This window comes from Acipenser ruthenus, chromosome 13 (genome assembly GCF_902713425.1).
Source record: "Acipenser ruthenus chromosome 13, fAciRut3.2 maternal haplotype, whole genome shotgun sequence".
Taxonomy (NCBI): domain Eukaryota; kingdom Metazoa; phylum Chordata; class Actinopteri; order Acipenseriformes; family Acipenseridae; genus Acipenser; species Acipenser ruthenus.
In genome coordinates, this window is record NC_081201.1 from 1,955,622 (window position 1) to 1,969,333 (window position 13,712).

The window sequence follows — 13,712 nt, forward strand, 5'->3', positions numbered from 1 at the left end:
TTTTTCCAAGTGTTAATCAGCAATCAATACCACTTAGTTTTTTTTTTTACTTATCTAAGTGGTAGATATAAAGGCGGACTGTAATTGAAGTAGTGGTGGGGAGGTTTCTATTACCCTTTTAAGCTTCCTAAAAGCATTTTTTTTAGTTTTTTACTATGAGCGAAATTGATCACGAATAATAGAATTAGTCATCTAAGTGGAAAGATATCATTCTTATATATATATTTTTTTCTAACCACTTTCTAGCCCTTATTGTGGTTTTTAGCAGTGGTCAGGCACAAGTGTGGTGCTGCAATACTGAATTGCAGTACCGGTGTTTGTTGGGATATGGACGTGCCGTGAGGCTCATGTGGAAGATCACAGCAGACACTCACTGTTCAGTCACACGGCTGCAGCAGCTTTCAATTTGAACTTAAATCTACTAGATCGATTCAAAAAGGAAAAACAAATGGTCATTGTCTTCAAAACCAGAAACAGCCCCTGTGTTCATTTCATTCTCTTCACCTGCGCTTGTGCAGACATTCCCCAAACTTTGATTTTCATCTTTTTCCAATCTGATTTGTGTTTGTATTATGCTGTGCAAACTTAAAGCACCAAAAATAAATCATTCAAGTATCATCTGAGAGCTGCTTGAGGTGGATGGGCGTCCTACTAACATTTAACCGTGCAAGAAGAATGATCACGTGCTGTACATAAGTACTTTCTGCCTTCTATTTGTAAATGGCTTTTACTGTCTAGGGAGGATAACTTATATGCATTAATAAAGTATGATCTCCAGCTCCCATATAGAATTAAATTAAGAAAGACCTTTTATTAATCTTAACAAATAGAGCAGCAAATAGTCTTCCGCTCCCTGTGCGATGGCTTTATCATAGTTCTGGGTCTGGAGGGCAGGTGGAAGATAAGGGGAAATCTCAGTTAAGTTGTCAATGTGGTTTGTATTGGTGTGCACGGGCCTCCTGCTCTGTGCTGAGATTGCAGTGCTGGCTGACTGAACAGGAAACTTTAAATGACTCCCTCAGCTATAACCCCCCCCCATTTCAAACCAAACTTCAAAACAAAGAAATTCACGTGACCTGATCGAATACAATTAGGAGTTAAGAAGCTGACAATCACTTTAAGTTTTACATTAAAGCTGTAATCCCATGGTGTGTTTTTTTTTTCCATTTTGTGTAACACATTCGTCAAAGCGTGTTGACTGGCCAGTTTGTTTACGTTCCCAGAAAGTAGCTTTAGGAACCTCTGAACACTCTGTGAGCCAACCAGACAACGGTGAGATTTGCATATAAAAAAAACCCTAGATTTTATATTTTGGTTTTGTTATACTGATAACATTGGCAACAAACACTTTTAGAAAAATAGAGCACTGAGCTCACCGATTCAATCCATGTATTAACCCTTGTGTTGATGTGCCCTCTAGTGTTAGCAAAGCAAACCTGTTAAGTTAAATAAACTATATCTGTTTTATAATCTTATTATATAAACTGCAGGGTGGTTAATTTGAGCTTTAACCTTCGTTAGCACTACTGTAATTAAAAAGGCTGCTGCAATGGTGTGTTATGTCTTTCCTATCAGGCTCTGCATTTTTGCAGGCTGGCATGTACTTGGGTAATTATTTAATAGGTAAACTGAAATTCAGGCATTGTTATAATCATCCCACTGGAAATTAAATGCACCTAAATATCATGCAATCCCAAAACAGTGTGACGTTGGTGCCCTGTATAACTCTAACAGCTAAAACGGCTTGAAAATACAACACAAGTGTGGTCAAAGTTTATCACATTCTGACCCATGCAATATCTTGTAATTATACACCACATATAAAATAAACATGTACCTTGGGGAGGGGGTGGGGCATTGATTATGACATCATAATGGTAAGCAATAGCAATGTCACACAATAATACATTTCTAAATATTAAACAACTGGAGACAGTGGGTGCAGGCAGGAGCAGATCGCTGTTTTGTTTTGTTTTTCTTCAAGTTGTATAATATATTGCTGTATGCACATATAATACATGGGTTTTTAAATATGAATATGGAATAACTGTAGAAATGCTAAACAAGCATCCAAAAAATAAGAGGCACCTCAAAGGTAAACTGCTTCCTTAGCAAAGACGTATAGAGGAAAAACGCTACAGGCAGCCAGGCCAGTGGCTCCAGGGATCATCACTAAAGACACCCAGCTAGCTAAAAAAAAAAAACAAAAAAAAACGGTGGCATACAAACTGAAATGCTGAAATGCATTTTTTTCCCATTGGGAACAGGTAGCTAACTGCAATCAAGCTGCACTGGTGGCTGCTATTACCCCTGCTGTGATAGTTAGTAGATCTGGGGGGGGGGGAGCTAAAAACGGAACCAGCAGCCCTGAGACTCTCAGCTCCAGTTCCAGGATTGTGTATTTTCTGTGCTGAGGGGTTCAGCCTGCTTGTGCAAAACTTGGGGATTGAGCTGCTGGTCTAAATATAACATGTCTAAATATAACAGGTGGCTAATTATAAGGTGGCTAAATATGAATGGAATTAAATAGAGTTGCTTGCAATGGCAGCAATGAGAGTGATCAGCCCAGTGCCTTGACCTGCTCCTATTAAAGGACATTGAAACCCAGTTATAGGGAAGATCGTACTTGCATTGTTGAATCTGTATATTATATTAATAATAATAATAATAATAATAATAATAATAATAATAATAATAATAATAGGACAAAGGTATTCCAAAGTTTGAATTCTATTAAGGGGTTCTGGTAACGATATAAACCACAAAAGCAATGATGTCGCCAAACCCCACAATGGAATGATAACCTGGTTTTTTTTCTATTTTTAACTAGAAACAGACGCCACGCCCCCCCCCCCCCCCCCGTTTTAAAGGGAAAAAACGGGGGGGGAAACACCGCCCTATGTGTCACAGTACTGCCGGCAAACAGGCAGACAAAGATCCACTGCAGTGCTGCACAGAAGGGACCTGACTCAACCACAATCAAGTAATTGAGCACAATCTCAAGCTTATAGACAGCAGATTCATTTATTAGCACTTATTAGCATAATGCTCTGAAAACAACATGCGATCAACCTGTAAGGCGCAGCTAAGGTTGCCACCTGTCTCTGTTTTCCCTGGATCGTTGTCACGGTTTTGAGGAAGGTGCCCCGGGAACATGCCTTCCCAGGATACTCAATGACAGGACCATAAATTGGGTTGTCAGTACTACAGTAGTAATATTATCAATATTTCCTATTGGGTGAATATAGGATTTCTAAAGATAGTTTAAACTCTTGACAACCTCCCGTTCTGTTCGGGGGTCCCTTTTTTGTACCCTAGTCACAAAAGGGTTTTTTAAAGAGCATTTTACAGCACCAGTGAACCACCCTGAATATTTTCAGCCACTTCTTTATGGGAGTAATCCTGGAATGACCAGGTCTAAATTGAGCAAACCACACAGGGGTAAATCAAGTAATGTTAGCATAACCCCCTGCAGGAATTCTATACTGAATTAAGAACCATCCTTAATCGTTAAGCACCCACATTCCTACACTGCTGGATGATTATGTACCTACTGAAAATACCGTTAGTTGTCAAATTGAATTTGTCGGATAGTTGTCGGATTTGAATATTGAACAAGCTTTTTAGACACTCCCTTTGATAGGGAACGCGGCTCCTTTAAATATATAGTCGTCTAAATAGGTGCCTGCATTGACGTTTAATGACATGAAATTGTTTCATTAAAAATACACGATGGGCGATGAAATTAGAAATTATTAAAATGTGTGGTTGTTTTTTTTTATTATTTTCCTGCCTATTGTTTTGTTGAAATGTATAGTGTGACGTTAGTCGTTTAAAAACGTAGTTTATCTGATCAATTAAAGAAATGCTTGAAGATTAATGTTTCGAAACACATAATTAGATGACATCCAAATTAAAAAGCAACCAAACGATTCCAGTTCTGAATTAGAGGGTCCTAAAAGGTGTTAATAGAATTCAGGCGGGCCGCGGATTTACATGAGGTCCTATTTAGCCTGGGTGAATTTCTGAATTTCGGAGCTTTTTCAGGAGGGAAACTTCACGGGTTTTTTTTGTCCCGAGATAAAAATAAATAAATAAATAAAATAAATTATAATAATAAAAAAGAAATAAAATAAAAACCTATTGAAATATAAGCCTTTAGAGTAAACCATATACATTTTCACATAAATAAGGTAAGCACTTGTCAGATACGTTAATATTTTATACCGTAAAATAATTTTGTGGTAGAAAGTCTTTCCACTGAGTTTGTTCGTGTTTTGTTTTGGGAAAACAGTAAATGGATGTGCGGCATGGTTGGGTGAGCCTGCTCGGGCTTCTTTGTCTTGAGCGGGCTAAAATTGGGAACATCATCAGGTTTTAAAACGGTGTGCTATGAAAGTTGTCTGGGGTGGGGGCACAAATAAATAACTAGTACAATTAAATAAATTAAAAGCAGTGCCGCGATTACTAAAAGCAGTAATCCGGGTATGTATCAATTTTACCTCTTGTTGATACCGGTTTATGGTGGCAGACTAGTCTAGCATAGGGTTAAAATGAAAAAAGAAATGTGCGGTCCGGGAGGAGAGAGGCTCCGGAAAAGGTGTAGGTCAAGGTAATATTGTATTGAGCTGAGTGTTTTATTTGAGCAGTAACTGGATAGATGCAGTAGAAAGCTCGGGGCGTGATATTTGTTACTAGATTACCAGGGAGACGGGTTTATGAATACAGCTCAAACCAGACATGGACGGTGGAGGCAAGTGCCGCTGGCGGACGGAAAGGGTCTTTTGTTTCAAGTTTATTTTCTACGCAGAGGCAGACGTAGTAATTCTAGGACTGTAACGGATTGTGTTTCGACATGCGCTGGTATAAACGTGTACAAAACTAATTTAAAGAATTACTTTTTGAAGTCAGCAATTGTCTATATTGACACAGGCCTTTCAGGTATAGCCTTGCACGTTTGTTTTTTTTTTTTTTTTCTCTTTCGTGGGTCGTGCGCTTTCGTTGGCAAATTCACAAGTCTAATGGACGGTAAACCTATCGCTTCTCCGAGTCTATCACGTTATGTGTGTGTGATATATAAATTCAGAAAGTGCTATAACTGTGATAACGATTTATGTGGTGTACCGATATGTACCACAAAAGTGTTGGTTTTGTGTAGTTTTACAACAAGTGCTTTTGATTGGTTTTGAATAGAAATCAACAAATGCTCACTTTTTAACCTCCCCAACACTTCTGCTGTTAAATTACAAATAATAAACTCGTTGCTCAAGTTTTTTTTGGTGTAAAAAAAAAAGACCCCAGAGTACTTTGCCATCAAATGTGGCTGCGTTAAATATCAAGGTAAATAAAGCTAAATCTTTTACACTGCTGCGTTTGGTTTTGCAATGGAGGTCTGTCTGTACTTTGAAGAAGCTTGCAGTTTTGTGGTTAACTTGTTTTCAGTGTAGCGTTCTCTGGTACTGAGGAAAGGCCAGGTTTTGGGTGGGGCATTTATTACACTCAATACAATACAACCCACATGCATATCCATGTGTTCTACAGCATGTAGCAACATGTCCGTTGTTAAAATCTTATGGGTCAGTTGTGTGATCGAATTTTAATAAAAAAATCTTGGAGAAAGACTGTGACCATCACAAATTTTACAATACAGTAATCCGTCGTGGTGGGACGATAGTGGATATGTACAAAAGGTGGATAAATTAATCCTCTTATACTATTATACACAGCTGTAACAATTACTGTATTCACACAATTATTGTTTTGAGAAGGATTTTATTAAGGAGCGCCCCTAAATCCATTGTTTATAAAGATACAGGGTATTCATGCTTGTGACAGAGTAGCCGTCTGCCATGTGGGTGCGTGCATTCGCTGCTGAGTGACAGGCAGGAGATCGAGACAGAGGTTGAAGTTGATACGCCCCGCAGGTGAACAGGATTTATATATTTGCCCATTTTGCAATTGCAGGAAGGGGCTACTAAAGCTATGGGCATCACCCTCTTACAACCTTGGAACATGACAAATCTAATGTGCACTCTCCAAATGAGGCACAGTGAACACGTGATTGCCAGTCACATGATTCAGAAGCAAGTTTTCAATATGTGGTAATCGCACTGATGTGAGGATGGAACATTTGCTTTTGTTGGATTAATAGGACAGTGTACAGTTAGGATAAACATTTGAGGGTCAATCAGAAATGCTGTTCACTGCCACTAAATGACAGGTTTCTTCTGATGTCAGACTCCATTCTCAAGTGTCATAATAACCTGACAACTACCCAAGGATATAAGTGTTTTTTACAGACATTGTATTTTTGGCAACTCTGCACAACTGTTTTCCAACCAGCAAACCTCTGATTGCATGACTTCAAGAGGTAGACAAGGAACTGAATTTTTCCTGGGAGAAAAAGCATTTGTTTATCTCTCCTCCCCCCCCCCCCCCAAAAAAAAAAAAGTAAACTTGAACTTCTACCAAGTAGTGGGGTGTAGAAGGTAAGCAGTTATGTAGCGTGCGTTTTATTGTAAAGGCCTGTGAAATAAAACCTTGGTGTCTGTGTGAGACCCGGATGTTCTTGTGCCGCTGCGTGCCTTGGAATTCTCTTCGGTCAATTGGCATGCTTGCTATGTTTTATAGCTTACTGAAATGCAATCTTTGTAGGTACAAAGCTGTGTGGCTTATTTACTTTTTGGTTCGAATTTATTCCTCTTTTGTACGAGCATTTATCAAGCGGTAGGTGGCACTGTTTGACAATGAATTGTATCTACTTTTGTTTTTAATACAGAAGTTTGACCTTTTTTTAAAAAAAATATTTACAAATGTAAGGTTCTGCATTTTAATCGTGTGCATTTGTCTATCATAGGTATGTACCTTGTTATGAGAGGTACCTTTTGATCAGGCTTTCCTAAATGTGTGCATCTTTGTTTCAGGGAAGTAAGTCATGTCTGGTATTGCCTTAAGTCGACTTGCTCAGGAAAGAAAAGCCTGGCGAAAAGATCATCCCTTTGTAAGTACCAAGAACTGTTCCCTTTTGTAGTGTGTGTGTTTTTTTTTGTTTTTTTTTTGGGGGGGGGGGGGGGCTTGATTACTACATACAGTAGATAGTGTGCTCGACTATTTTATATTTAATAAAAAAAAAAAAAGCCCCCGCACCCCTGCTTGTGTATAATTATCCCACCTGAAAGGCAAAACAATTTGTAAAGGTCAAGCTTTTTGACGGGGCAGACGCACAAATTCTTATATCCTGTTTCTTTCAGGGGTTTGTGGCAGTGCCAACAAAAAACCCAGATGGGACGATGAATCTCATGAACTGGGAGTGTGCCATTCCAGGGAAGAAAGGGGTAGGTTTGGAGCAAACCATGAAATCTAGCAATACATTTATTTTATTTTTTTAATTTATTTTATATATTCAACCAGGCAATTGCACAAAAAGCTGTCGAACCATTTTAAGATTTGTCTAAAGACATTGTTGTAGGTTTGTTGCATAAGGCCTGAAAGGAAAGTTACTGAAATGAATAGAATGATGGGCGTTTAATGGAATATTCTCCAGGGTTGTTTTCCTGTATAAATGTCATTTGGACTGCATGCCTGCGATATAAATAAATCACAATGCTTACTGTCAACAGCCGTTTGAAATACACTCTCTCTCTCTCTCTCTCTCTCTCTCTCTCTCTCTCTCTCTCTCTCTCTCCTCCTCTCCTCTCTCTCTCTCTCTCTCTCTCTCTCTCTCTCTCTCTCTCTCTCTCTCTCTCTCTCTCTCTCTCTCTCTCGACAGACTCCATGGGAGGGAGGCTTGTTTAAATTGCGGATGCTCTTCAAGGATGATTACCCTTCATCCCCTCCAAAGTGTAAGTTCTGCTCCGCCCTGGAATCATCCTGCTGCCCCTCTCTTGCAAGAACTACTGGTCTAGGATTTAGTGTAATCTCATTTTATTAGTAGCTGCATCAGATTATTTAGGCAACCAAATTATACTTCAAGCTGCATGCCCTAATTTAAGACATTTAACCAGCACAGTGTTTTAAATGTATGGTGTTAATCTCGTGACTGAAGTGTGTAGTTATTGGAATAATTACGGGTAATGTGGGAATGTGTAATCATGGACAACATTATTTTTCAGGTAAATTCGAGCCCCCTCTGTTTCATCCTAATGTATATCCATCTGGCACAGTGTGTCTATCGATTCTAGAGGAAGACAAAGACTGGAGGCCAGCAATTACTATTAAACAGGTGAACACAATGGTTTTATATATAAATAAATTGGAGGTCAGCTACCTGGGTCTCTTTCTACTTTCTGGGTTTTGATTTATTAATTTGAGAATTAAGAATGTAGAAAATATGACTATAGTTGTAAGCGCGGGTCTCTGGCTGGCATAATAGACAATGTTAAGACAAGCTTTGCATGAAGCCTCTTAACTGACAGGATATCAATGTTTCATAGAAAACAACACACAGAGTGGCAAGTACACCTCAATAATAACTGTGGCGACTATTCTTGGAACTAAATTGGAATGAAAACATAACATCCTGTTGGTTTATGTCAGTGATAACTCTGTGATCCATTAATAAGTGTGGCTTGCAGTATGGAATGCTTATCTACAGTTATTGCACAGATGGTTTCTTATCAAAGATTTAATAAGTAGTCTTATTTAAAAATAAATAAGCAAATAAAATAAATGTGGAGCTCGTAGTATGTGTCCTTCTTTTGAATGAAATATTTCTTTGGCAGAGTTTGCAAATTAAGTTATGCTGCTTGGTAAAGAAATTCCGCTCAATGCTTTGCTTGTGTGTCATTCGTTACGTATTCACCAGACAGAATTTAGTGATCAGGAACAGCACATTGTTACAATCAGACAGACGCACATGTCCCACTAACTCTTGCGACTGCTGTCAAAACCCAGCTGGCTCAATTTACAGCAGTTATTGCGTCCGTCCATAGCGTAATAGCAGTGCTGTACTACTGCATTAGTTTTAAAACTGAACATAACAGCCATGTTAACAACAGCGGAATATGGCCATTTTTTTTTTTTGTATTTAAATCATTATCTGAGAATGATCGGAGTATTTCACAACGGGTACACGGTCCTGGATTTTCTACCTGTGCCAACGTGTGTATGTATATGTGTGTGTTTTAACTTTTCAGATCTTGTTAGGAATTCAAGAACTTCTTAATGAGCCAAATATCCAGGATCCTGCTCAAGCAGAGGCATATACAATTTACTGGTAAGATTCAGTCCTGTGCACCTTGCTTTCCCCCTTTATCATCTCTACTTACTGCCCAGATGGAACTGACTAGTTGGTCTCCACACTTGATTAAATGAATGTCTTGTAAAACATATATCCAATGTATTTGATAAGTAGATGATAGAATAAGGCCACAGTGATGCATGAGACTGTGCTGATGAGGCCAACCAGAAATGTACACCACCAGTCTGTCAACAACTCCTTGAATGTTTTTCATAACAATTGTTTGTTTCCCTTTCAGCCAAAACAGAGTAGAATATGAAAAGAGGGTTCGAGCACAAGCCAAAAAGTTCTCCCCACCATAAGCTTCAAGTTCACCAACAATGGAAGGGGATCGGTTTGACAAGATTATATTTTTTTTCTTATTTTTTTCCCTTCCAAAAAGTTACCCTCTTGTGGTTTGGCAGACTCGCTGAAGAACTGGTGAAGCTAAACTGCATTGTGTGCCATTTACTATGTTTGCCACTCGCATCAAAGTCCCAGAATGAGTATTTGCTAAATTGGCTTAAAAAAAAGTGTGTGTAATATATATACACTTTTTTTTTTCCTTCACACAGGGTTGCTTCCTTCAGTCTTTGTATCTTTGTTTTCATGGTTTTAATGATGTAAAACTTGCTTTTATTTTAATATGTCAGTATTTCAACTGCTGTAAAATTATGAACTTTTATACTTTCTATGAATACACTAGTGTCTATAGATTACTTTCCATCTGATGCAGCCTTGTATTCAGCATGTTGTAATAAGTGCATTTTGTTGCCTTGACAAAAAAAACAGTACTATAACATTTGTTGTGCTGCACAATGGCCACAGTGATTCAAAGGCAGACAATGGCTTATTTCTGCATCAGATTCTTTGTCTTTTAGATTGTGTTTTGTCCATGTAAGTGTTTAGAGTAAATAAACTGTTTATACAAAGCTGATGCTCTTTGTTAATTATTTGAAGAGAATATTTCAGAATGTTCAAGCAGAAGAGAATACAATTGGAATGACCTCCAGTCTTCATGCTGACCCGACTGTTCTTTTACATAGGCTATTTATTCTCTGCTGTTCTGAAGTCCCGTGCTAAACTATATATTTAAGTGGTGGAATTCATTCCAGAGTTATGCGGTTAGGGTACAGTGACAGCCTCTGTTTGTGTTATGTCTTCATTTTTGATTACCATGGTAAAGTGTTTCACTTATTTAGCGGTAGGTTTAAAGAAACGCCAAAAAAAAACAAATGTAATTGGATGACCACCTAACTTTTATGAAGGATTTTGTTTGTCAGCACTGGTATTTTGTATATTCCAGCTTTTGATTGAATAGTGTGGGGTGTTTTGGTGATGAAAGTAAGAGCCCCGCTCTCCTGATTGTTTTTGTTTTTAAGGGGTATAATGGTGGTCATGTGCAGCATGAGATACTGTGAAGTACAGACGCCCTGGTACTGAGCTGTTACCTAGGTGATCTGAGCTCTACTCCAGCATGTATAGACCATGAAACAGAACTGTCTGCAGGCTTGTAGATGTGTAGGGCCTGACAGTATTCTGGCACACAAGTACACATTGCAACTTTTTTCTCCCCCTGCTGCAGCTAATTTGCTTCTAAATATGGTCTGGTGCATTAGGGTGGTGTGTAGTGGTTGGGTGGGTTTGTTTGTTTGTTTTTTTTTTGGGGGGGGGGGGGGGTTTAAATCCCTGTTTTTAACTTCCGTTGGTGCTAGTTTTACCAGTGGTTGTATTCTGCCCCTGATGAAGCTTAAAACTGCCCCTAGACACCACTGTCATCCCATTTCCGGCCAGAGAAACCTCACTGGAGTGTGTTGGATTCATTATCGTCTACCTGCCTCCCCCCTTCTCCACCCTTGTAGCTACCCCTTGGTACTATCTTTTAAAGGTGGTGTACTTGCTCATCCAGCAGGCCAGGCACTAGACCCTCAAACTAAGTGGGTTTGAGGCATTTGATTGTTCGGCAGTCTCCTGGTCCTCAAATATTGTTTTGAAAAGTCTGTTTTTTCTGGGTAGTTTATCCTGACCTACTGGATTATTACAGAATAAAGTGCAGCTCTTCTGTGCTTCTATACAGGCGAGCCAGTCTGCATGCATTCACGATGTTCTGCACCTGTCTGAGTGTTTTTTCTATCCAGGCCCGCTGGAGTACAATTCAAGTGTCTTGGAAAGTGGGTCTCTCCTACGCTGCCACTCGCTGAGAGGAAATTGAAAATCCTTGATGTGCTACTTCAGTCACTTGCAGCTGGCCTCGAGCAGTGAATACAGAATCCATTGTTCCACGAACGAAGTAACCTGCTGGTTGCATGGATTTTTTTTTAAAATGTACACATTTCATCTGCTTTGCTACCAAACGGTACTTTCATTAACTATATCCCATTTAGCAAATTGTAATTTCTTTTACAGAAATGGAAGCAGATTAATTCTGAAGCAGTCCTGTGCCAGTCTAAAATGCATAACTCTCTTTTTTGAGGTTGTGGTTTTTTTTTGTTTTTTTGTGGAATTGTAGCACTTATGCGAGGCAGTGTTCTGTACCTTTTGTAACTGCTTTAATCCGTCTGGTACAGTGATACTGTGATCCATCACTGTGTGACGCATGGTTTGCAGTGTCCTTTTTAATACCCTTTTCAATGAATGTCGGTTTACAGTGCAAATAGTTCAATTGCAAGTACAGTTGATGAGAGCTACTGTCGTTTTAAGGTCTGGTGTTTTAAACCGTGCTGGTTTGTATTTATTCCTGAGCAACAACAGAACATTCTGTATATTTTAATTTAAGTTATTCATATATTTATTTATTTTTTAAATACCTTTTTGGGACATTTTGACGTATTTCAGTATGCCATCAGCCAAATGTGTGCTTTAAGTATTAAGCTGCTTTTGTTTGGACTGAGATCTCAATGTGAGGGACTGAGCTTGTAGACACCACCTTCTAGAGACAGAGCAATCAGCAGTTGACATATTTAATACCACCACTTTAATCATTATGTGACAGCTAATGTTACATTAAAAAGACAAGGTCATGAAAAAGGGCTTGGCCCATTACTCCCAATTCCAAGCTTCTGTCTGCTTTTTTTTGGAAGGCTAATTTAAAAAAAAAAAAAATCTATATTTTTTCAAGTAACAATAACTGCATACAACTATCGCCGCACACTATGCTGGTTCTGCTTCGTGTCTCTTCCTGCACTTCTATTTTCCCTGTGCATGAATTCCTTCTGTTTAATAAGTGTGTACCTACATGTAACAATAGAAATACACAACCACATTAAGAACGGAAAGAGTGGAACAGGTCTATGTGTTGTGTTTGTTCAACTGGCAATGAAGAATTAAAGACCTGTATGTTTCATTTGAAGATCAGGGAAGTTATTTAATCAGTGATTACTAATGAGCTTGTTCAATAGTGTGTTTGATTAAGGAAAAAACACACATTTCTGCCCTGCCCATGCGAAATAAATCCAGTTGAAACTACATGCTTGCCATTCACTTCGTTCACAATCACATTTTCGCACCTTGATCATTCTGCTTGATTTAGCTAGTGTGGATATCCGTTAACAAATGGTTAATAAATAATAAAAAAATAAATAAAAACACATTCATCCATCCTATTTTTTTTATGCAATGAGACTTGCAGTACCTTTGCCCTTTATTTTGAAAAAAAATAAAAAAGCACCCCTGCATATGCAAATGTTTTCAGAACAGAAACAAAAGTTCAGTCTTTTTAATGTCATGCGTAGGCGTCATGATATACTCTGGAAACAATGTAACGGGGTTATAAAACAAAGCTTTCGCTCATTTCCATTATTAGGCTAATGATGGTTCAGGCCTACCTTCCTTTAATTGCGTACAAGGGATTAGCATGTTAAATAGGGTTTGCTTTGATGTCCAGGATATCTGTGTTTCCTTAAATTAGATTAAAATATACCGTTGTTTTGCCTATCTCCTGTCTTTTTGGGTGACACAGAAGCATGTTAATTAGTCATTAATGAGCGATATGGAGACTATACCCTACAGCAGGGTTCTCCATCCCTGGTCCTGGAGAGCCCCTGTCCTGCAGCTTTTATACGTGTCTTTACATCATCAATGGCTAAAGATCTGGGACACCTGTTAATCTAGTCTAATTAAGACAATAATTGGTGCAGTTAAGTAACTGAAAGCTGGGTTGAAAACGAAAACCAGAAGACCCATTAGCTCTCCAGGAGCAGAGTTGGAAACCCCTGCTCTACAAGTTGTAAATTTGCGGTTTATTCCGGACTCCTCATAGTGGCAGAAGGCTTGAAAGACACTGCACGTGTGACCCTTCTTGGGGATCTGAGTTATTAAAAAGTCCACTTTGCAGTGCTATTGTGAACAGAACCACAAGCTGGGTGTTGCCTGCTGCTCATAATCCTGTTAACTATCATTTGGTGTCTCCTGACTAAATTTGCCATTGGCCCACCAAGTTATGTTACCCATTCCTCAGGTTCCATTAAATAGTTAACAGTGCATAAAACATGGAACT

At 38.7% G+C, this 13,712-nt stretch overlaps 1 protein-coding gene across 1 annotated transcript; it reads left to right on the forward strand.

The window, feature by feature from the left end:
• Window positions 1-3,992: 3,992 nt before the first annotated feature.
• Window positions 3,993-10,149, forward strand: LOC117417969 (SUMO-conjugating enzyme UBC9-B). The gene is made up of 7 exons (XM_034030416.3): window positions 3,993-4,193; window positions 6,924-7,000; window positions 7,251-7,334; window positions 7,769-7,841; window positions 8,112-8,221; window positions 9,135-9,214; window positions 9,477-10,149. The coding sequence occupies exons 2-7, from the start codon at window positions 6,935-6,937 to the stop codon at window positions 9,538-9,540; spliced, it is 477 nt and encodes a 158-aa protein (XP_033886307.1). The 5' UTR covers window positions 3,993-4,193; window positions 6,924-6,934; the 3' UTR covers window positions 9,541-10,149.
• Window positions 10,150-13,712: the final 3,563 nt, after the last annotated feature.